The sequence below is a fragment of the Aythya ferina genome, assembly GCF_964211825.1.
Source record: "Aythya ferina genome assembly, chromosome: 19".
Classification (NCBI taxonomy): domain Eukaryota; kingdom Metazoa; phylum Chordata; class Aves; order Anseriformes; family Anatidae; genus Aythya; species Aythya ferina.
The window spans coordinates 10,015,569-10,024,446 of record NC_140309.1 but is presented as its reverse complement, the minus strand read 5'-3'; the positions used below and the strand labels follow the sequence as shown (position 1 = coordinate 10,024,446).

Here is an 8,878-nt window from a genome sequence, read left to right as displayed (position 1 = left end):
AAAAGTTAACTGGGGAGGGAGGCAGAGAGGCTCTTACCTGTGGCACGCCACTGTCAGATTTGTGGTGAAGTTTTATCCTCTGAGCTTCCAAATATTCTTGAAATGGCTTCTGAAGAGAAGGACCTATACTTGGAATAGCACTGATGCAAAGTTCATCCCAGAGAACAAGACAAAATAGGGGAAGAAAAAAAAAAAAAAAAAGAAAAAAGAGATATATGTATATATATATTTTTTTATAACTTACCACTTGACCCAAACAGAACAAAGTTCAGACTGAGCTACAGCTCGGAAGGGTACTGCTACTTGGGAAATCATAACCACAAAAATAAAGTGAATTTTATCTTTTAGCTGGTATTTCAGAAAGGGACGTATTTCCCCAGATCCTCAAAAGGCGTTTAAAAAGAAAAATATTTCAGAGCAAATCAGCGGTAATACACTGTTGGTAAGACAGAAAGAAGCCGTGAGCTAGAGCATTTCCTTAAAGCCCGGGAGAAGCCAGCTGAGGCTGTGCACTGATGCAGTGCTGAGAATAAAATGAATGACTTCTCAGAAGTCCCACATTTATCACCAGCAGTTCCTGTAAGAACTGGTTTGAACCGATTAATAAGGAAATGACTTGTGCTTGTGTCATCCCTCAGTTAAAAAAGAAACTGCTCGCCCTATGACTTGCCCCTATCTTCTCAAAGAAGACGGCCCCTTTCTCAAACTAAGTCCTTATTAGGACAATCTGTGCGTCATCCTTACCCAAAAAGAATGCATTAGCAAATTCTACAGGCACCTCCCACAAGTCAGTGATTAACAAAGGAACAAAGAAAGAACTATGAACCCTGTTCTGAATCATTTCATGGTTTATGGCAGATGACTTGCACAAAAGCTACAATACGTTACCAAACACCTTGTTCTTACACTAACGTATAAAGATCACCGATAGGCTTGTGGCACTAGGAGCACTCCCGGACCTCCAAAGCAAAGGTGTTAACGCGGGACAGGCAGAGCAGCCACCACGTTCCAGCCTGTGAACACTGCAGCCGATCCAGACCCCAACCAAAACCAACACAGGTGACTTTTCTTTTGATCTTCACACCACACTATTTAGCAGGAGGCGCGAGGAGCTTTAGAAATTGCCCCGGCACACAAAAAAGCTGAGGTGTTACACAGAAGAAATTAAATTACCCCCAGCAGCAACGGGTGGTGTTGATGCAAGCGCTATCTGAGAGCACAGTCCCAAAGTTTAATCCACATTTATACACCCAGCGCTCCTAACAAGAACTAGGGGAGATTCCCCATCGCTGACAAACACCATCTGATTTTCCAAGAGAACTGGTTTGTTGCATTTTTTTTTTAATATTATTTTAAATAAATTAATATGATATTCTACATTTAAAAGTCTCCTTAAATTTCATTGCTACAGTTCTCATTCTATTATTTCAGAGAGGACTTAGGATTCAGTCACCAAGACATACACAGACAGGATTACAAACCCATCACCTCCTCTCTGAATGGCTGCTATTGCTACGTGGGGCTACATCTCAAATTATTTTCCTCAGTCTCCTGTTCTGACATGATCTTAGCTGTTCCATCCTATAGCCCAATTCAAAAGTAATGGCTTCCTAATCTTAAAAACTTATGAAAACGCACAGATTCAAGAAACAAAACAGCTCACTCTGAAATTTATTTCCTTTACTACAGTCGGGGCAAATAATTTTTTGAAAACATTTACTAGACAAAGAGCGTATCCCTCATGATTCACCATAGCGATGATACAAATGGGTGAGTAAATTTTGTGCCTGGAGTGGTAGATTTTCAGCCAAAAGAAGTGTTGAGACTAAAGCACGTCTAGTACACATTTTACATAAAAACACGTCAACTTTTTACAAACAATTTCCAGTTTTGCAAAACCCACCCTTAAGAATCCCACTTTTTTTGTGGTAAAACACTCTCCTGGTGACTCGCTGATCAGAACGAGTCACGGCTTTAAAGAATTCTGGTCTGGGCTTTCTGTTCTTTTTTCAATTGGCACTTGGAAGCAGGAAAAGCTACTGGAGGTAATACTTCACTTCTAAAATTTTACATGGGTACAAAGTGAGGAATATTTAAATTATGAGAATAGTGATTAACAGAATACTTATTCAAAATCCTCCTTTTTTTCTCTTTCTTTTTCTGAAAACTGAACCAAGTCAGTGCCCAGTGAGCATTAAACAACAGAACAAAAACAAGAAAACCAAGTTCAGATGCTTGAAAGGATTTGGGTGTATCAATGCTCTACTTCATTTTTTTCCCCACTAAAAGCATTCAGTATCTTCTCTTTGTGAGCATGATTAAAAATTAAGTGTATGACATCCATTTTATTATAGCTGTTTTGAAGAACTGTAAAATCCTGAACGTAAGGACCTTCATTTCTAAAAATCTGCATCACTTTGCACATTCACAGACATCTAATACTGAAAAAAAATGCAGAGGTTTAACTAAGTAAAATTAAGCACAGCAGCGTCTAGAAAATAATCTCCTCTGTGCACCCACAGTATTAGATATAAAATTCTCAAACTCCCAGCTCAGAGGGTTAGTTCTGGTTACTTGTACCCTTTCAACAACATTCTGTGATTTACTGAACCAGCCAACTTATTTGGCTAATACCGAAGCATAAAAATAATTTTATGATCTGTAAATTAAAAAATAAATCCCCTACTTTTCATTTAGTTAGTTAGAACTGAGTGAGAGGTTCCCCTCAGAAATATGAAGTTCAGCTCAGCAAGGCATCAAAGGGGAAAGGGGGAGGCTTCAGCCTGGATCTTTAGGTGCTACACTTCAGCCCAGAGGCAGGTAAAATGCAAAAATGCAAAAGGAAGAGATTTGCATCACAATTCTGCGCCACTTAGCACTGACTTTAAGATCAGACTTTAAAAAAAAAAGTCTTCAAAAGGCTACCGCAGTTTCAGGAGCCTCGATGCAAACCACAGGCACCTTTACACATCCGACTTGAAGGAAGATGCTGGAAGATAACCCCGTTGTAGGACAGCCTGAAACTAATTCCTGGCATTTTCCTTTGAAAATAAAGCCTCTTGTCTTTCAAATAAGGAGTAGGAGAGGATGACAAAAGAAAAGAAACTTGACACACCACAGAACTGAGCTCAGCCACGCTTTGTAGTCTCTATCTGCCAAAACACAACACCCCCAAAAAAAGACCCGCACCATCCCTGTAAAAACGTAGGTCATAGCGAGCTGCTGGGGGACTTCACCTTGAAGCAAAAAAAGTCATTCACTAGAAGAAGTTATTCAGCCAGAGGTTGTCTGTCAAGCAATGAACACGTTTCCCGAGCTGCTCTCTGGTTGTCACGCAATTTGCAGTTAGCAGCGAGGTGGCTGCACTGCTGCTGTGCTCCAGCCCCTCAGCACAATTCAGCTGCAGAACAAAGGCTGGCGACAGCTTTACCAAAAGATTCTGATTTTTTTTTTTTTTTTTTTTTTGGAGAAAAAACTTTGCAGATATTTGGATTCATTAGTAACTTTAGAAAAAGTTAAGCACTCAGCTCACAATTTGTTTTAACTCACGTTCATTTTCTGCTAAAATTAAATGCTTCACAAGGAATTGGAAGTTCAAACAGACTTCAAAAATTGCACTAGTCTTTGTTAGAGCTTAAATATATCAAAAACACAACATTTTAGTAAAAAAGATTATTTGCAATGTAATACACACAAGCACCCATCAAGAATTTTGTTTTCACTGCTGAAGCCTGTTTTCAGATGCATTACCTGGTGCTCGTAACTGAACGGATGCATCTGCTCCTCCTCTCCCCTTGTTATTGTTAATTAAGAGCCGTGATTTCTATCTAAATGAGAATGTCATAATAGTTTTCCACAGATAGAACAAAATTTCACAGCTATCTGAAGCACCACACTACACAGCCAGCAGAGAAGTTCCAGGATTTGTTTAAAAACACACCAAGGGTGTACATATTCTGACAGTATTAGCCCTAAAACTTATCCCACTAACAGTGAAGCTGTTTTTTATAGCACTCTGTGCAATTCAGTAATTTGCTTTCAGATTTAAAAGAATGACTGACAATATTTGAACCGCAAAGGCATGAAGTGGCAGGAAAGATTTTTAGGAAACTGCTTTTTGTAACAGTCTTTTGAAGCACAGGAAGGAATTTTCTCAAACACGTGGACTAAGCACCAAGTCCAGAGGAAAAAAATATTTTTCCTATGCTAAATTAACAAAAATTATCAAGTTCTTCAGTACTCCAGTCAACTCTGCTTTGCTAATATGAAAACTAAACCAATTTGATCATTGTATTTGCACTTTTGAAAGGCAAATCTATCATCTTAATAGATCATAAAGGCTAGAGGTTATCCCCAACTAACAAATTTCACAACCCATACCTTCAGTCTGCGAAGGTACAAGTAATTGCAAGCTGCACTAAATACTGAAGCACAGGTCTGTATCTAAACGCCCCATTTGTGAATCACTAACCACTGCTAACATTTCACAAAATAATCAATTTACAGTTGAGGATACACAGTTTCCATCTCCAAAAACCCCCGCACATGTGCGTGTTTGACCACTTTTCCAGAGACAAATGTTAGAATTAGCAAGTGTTTTAAGAAAACTACCAAGTTGCCATGGGTGACCCCCATTTTTAGAAGATGAATATGGTGGCTTGTGCTGCTTTTTTAAAATGTTATTAAAAGTTTCATTTGTAAGAGACAGCAAGTGCTGTCTCTTAAAAATTAAGCAGCTGATTAATTTTAAGCAGTTCTTAAACTCCATTTCCTTTGATTGAAATTAAAGATGTCAATAAGACCTCCAGTGGCATCCAGTTCTCAAATTTTTACTCTGTTCAGCAGCTCACGGGAGCGACTGGGATCAGTCCCTCAGTTGTGATGACCAAGACACGTTAAGCTCTGCTCTGTGAAATCCTGGAAATCCCTTTTTATCATGGCAATGACCTGAAGGGAAATCGGAACCGTAAGCAGTGAATCAATGGCACACACACGAGCCATCAGGCTCCCAGGCCGAAGCACACCGCCGCCCTGCTTGGGAAGGTGATGTGGCATTGAATCACAGCCCCAGCCCCGTCTCGTAGACGATCTCCCTAATATCCACAGCTTAATTTGGAAAAAATGTTTAACTTCACACGGGGATTGATTTTGTCAGGCTCTCTGGCTGTCAAGTGTGGCCCAGACTGCCAGGGTCTGGGGGACACGATGTCACTCCCCTTTTGCTAAAGTTTGGCTATTTGGGCTCGGCCAGCTACAGCAAAACATCCTCTTAGGAAATGCCAGCACTCCAATTCAGAATGAAGACAACAGGGAAGAATTTTTAAATAACAGCAAACCAAACGAAGAGGAAAATTTCATTGTGTGTTTTGTCAGCACAGCCCCGCGCACATTCACCATCTCATCCTGCTGTCCGGGAGCGAGCATGGCCTGAGGCCAGAGATTATCTCCTGCTACAAAAAGGGAGTTCAGTGGCGCTGAAGAATGTGATGAACTGAAGGAGGGAGTGTGCTGGGATGAAGTCGTCCCTTCCAGAACCTCCAACTTTGTTTTTTTTAAGAAGTATTTCAATTTAAATTGGAGCAGCTATTGACAGCCAGGCCAGGGGACCAAGCACAGGCTCTCACCTTTGAGCAGCTAACAACAGCTGCATGCAAAACAGCAACAACCATCGCACCCAGCACCCATTCCTCCCACACTTTGGGGTCTGTGTTTGATTCACATTTCTGTGTTCTCCGTAAGAACACGGCTAAACTCCATCCTGCAAGCATCATGGCATTAGTATGAGGCCTTGTGTTTGGTTATCTCAACTCTCCGTCCCCCAAGAGAAACTCAAAGCTTTGCTCCAGCACCACCAACTTCTTAAAAGTTTTATAAAGCCTTGAAAAAGAGATTCCAGTGGAAACGTTTCTGTGCCACCAGACAAGTACAAAGCTGATTAGTTTGCATACTGCTCGCTCTCTGAATAGAGCACCTTTCTTCCTGCAAGTTATCTGAACCTGCAATGGTTAATTTTTTTCCAGACAGTGATCTAAACAGGCTTAACGGTTAGTATTTTAATGAGCTGTCATTTCCTGTGCTGATAAAGATTCTCACAGTATTTAAACCATCCATTTCCCTGAGGCTCAGCCAATACCAGGACCCTGCTGCCGTGACTCAGAACGGACCTCAGCCTCCCGGCCTGACTCAGCCGTGACAGATTACGCTGCAGCGAGTCTGGCCGGGCTCCCAAGGTGCCCGTGGCTCAAAGAGAGCATTCACAGCAAACCTGGGCTCCAAAACCAGAGGGAGTAAGCACAGCTCCGGCATCCCCCACTGCTGCTTCGGCTTCAGAGCATTTGGCGACAGCTCGGTGCGAGCTGCGTGCAGCGCCCTGCAGCCGCAGCAAGTCCATCGCCTTTATGGCCAGGATCAGCAGAGACACTGAGGGTTAAGCCTGGCAGATTCACTTGGTTTTATGAGATGAGGAAAGAAAATATCTGACTTGGAGATTACTAAGCTAAAATTGTTGCCCGTTTGACGTCATTCCTACCTGGCGCTGTGCTCCAATACCCACGTTAACCAAGCCGCCTGCAAAGCATTTTCCTTGGGACATTCTGTTACGCTAAGGCCAATGCTCTCAGAAGTAGGAATTGCAACATCTCTGACCTGCTGGTTCTTAACTCTGCTCCACATTGCTCTTTGTAAGGAAACTTCTCTGCATTTTAAAGATATAGCACGATTTTGGGACACACAATTTATATATATATAAAAAAAGCTTGCTTGTTTAAACCCTACAAGCCTTTTGCAAATAAACTTTTTATAATTCTGCTGTGATCCACTGGAAGGTTTTCAACACCAAAGCTACTCAAATTTCATTCACATCTGTGTCCCTTTCAAGACGCTGACGCCTTTGTTGTGCAGAGCTGATCTATTGTGCAGGGGGTGTAGTACCAGGGCACGGTCCCACAGGTTTCCGATATACCTGTGGGAGGGGAGCCAGTGATTTATGGTACCGAAGTGTCAGGTGTGTTGCAATAAACTTCCAAAAGCACTTATCTCAGGAGATTTTAAAGTCACTGCTCGCTTATCCACATGCTCAGCCATTTCAGGGTATTTTCAATTGATTTCTGCTACAGAGGTCTTAGTTCAAATGCTGATTGGAAACTCTATTTCAAAATACCCTGTAACAAAAACAGGATACGGCCACCGGATACGGACTTTAGGGCACATATGCAAAACAAAGGTCCCCGAAGCAGAAGGTGTGGCTGGCAGAGCAGGCCTGGCCCCTGTGCTGCTGGTGGAAAGCAGAGGGGTGTGAGGCCGTGGAGGTCACCTGGCGGGGCCGTGCTCCGCGGTCATCCCCTGCTGACGGCCCCCAGAAGGCAGAGGAATTGCAGGGCACGCTCTGAATCAGGAACAGGACTTGTTCCACCCGAGGACATTTTATTTCTGGTGCAGCCCTTTATGACTGTAGCTTCTTGACTTGCTTATATTCTAAAGAAATAACCTAAACTGATACTTTTTTTTTTTCCTTCAAGAATTGTGTACATCTTGAAGCAAAGTTTCCAGTTACGTCAGTCGCCATAATTCCACTCGTACTCCTTTCCTACAGGGAACATCGTGCTCCTTGCAAGAATCAGCTGAGATTAAGCCGTGAAGCAAAGAACTACGGCACACCAAATAGCAGCAAACTGGTTTGTAAAGGCAAGGGTTCAAGTGCCTGTTACCAAAAAACTGTTTTGCTTTAAGACATGCAATTATTCAAACTGGCAGGCGTAACTGGTAAGCATTAAAATTTGTTCCAGAAAAACACCAGATTAAGAAGCCTTTCAGTACCTCTGATATTCTGATATTCTGATATTCTATTAACTTCTAAATCCGTGGAAGTTCACAATTTTATTTTTTATTTTTTTACATGCGTTTCACTGCCTTGTGCTAAACTTCAAATTACTGTGACGACTCAGTTCATTAACTCATTGACTAAATTAATTTCTACTTCTCTTAAAATTAGCAAAACATCATTTGCTACGGGCAGCAGCTCCCTTCTTTTGCTCCAAGACTTGCCTGCTGCAGCCCAGGATCACTTATCACACCTGAGGAGCTGCTCCAGGCACTATCAGGGTGCTCAGCAGGGACGCTGTGCCCGCAGGGTGTGACTGTCCCGAGGAGATGCACCCACACCACTTGCCACTGAAGTTCAGCTGCTTCTGAGGTGGAGGCCACTGGGTGCCTACTGCTATGTAAAACACATTTCTGAATTTTTTAGATTTTTTTCCCAAGTTCCAAAATGATGAGCTCGTTTCCACCAAATACAAACAGACCACGTTGAATTTAAAAGATTAAATTTTTCTCATTCTAACATTTACCCCAAATTGATGGCAGACGGCGGTGTGGATGGTATGCGTGGTGTGAGCTTTGAGTACTGCTTCTTTAGGGAGAGTACTGCTTCTTTTCTGGGAATTCTTCATGTGCATTTGAAACTACCACTTCAAAGAAAATATGTTCGTGCTTAAAAGCAACGTGCTTGGTGTGCCTTCATAAACAACCCCGCAGTTGTAGGTAAAGAACAAATTAAGTGAAAAGCTTTAAGAGACAGAAGAAAACCCACAACACATATGATAATTAAACATTTTAAATGAGCTCAGCATCCAAGTATTTTACACGGATGATCAATAAGTGACGAGAATGCAAGGCAGAGCTCTTACATGCCACCCTTCCTCACAAAGAGCTCATGAAAGTAATACCACTTGGGAGAAAACACGATCCTCTTTGAGCATTTTTGACAGCAATAACACAACTTTAAACTATTAACTGGTAGAACAGGTTGATAATTACCGGCCTCGGGTAGACAACCAGGATCTTTGGCTCAGCTTTGATTGCAGGACTCCTGCAAGCTTCG

The 8,878-nt window shown here is 41.9% G+C and overlaps 1 protein-coding gene across 3 annotated transcripts in view; it reads right to left on the bottom strand.

The window, feature by feature from the left end:
- VMP1 (vacuole membrane protein 1) overlaps positions 1-8,878 on the bottom strand; it is a 64,290-nt gene that overhangs the window by 2,097 nt on the left and 53,315 nt on the right. For all 3 annotated transcript variants that reach the window (XM_084492808.1, XM_084492809.1, XM_084492810.1), the window contains exon 11: positions 38-140. In XM_084492808.1, the coding sequence (XP_084348934.1) occupies positions 38-140 (103 nt within the window). The remainder of the gene's footprint in view (positions 1-37; positions 141-8,878) is intronic.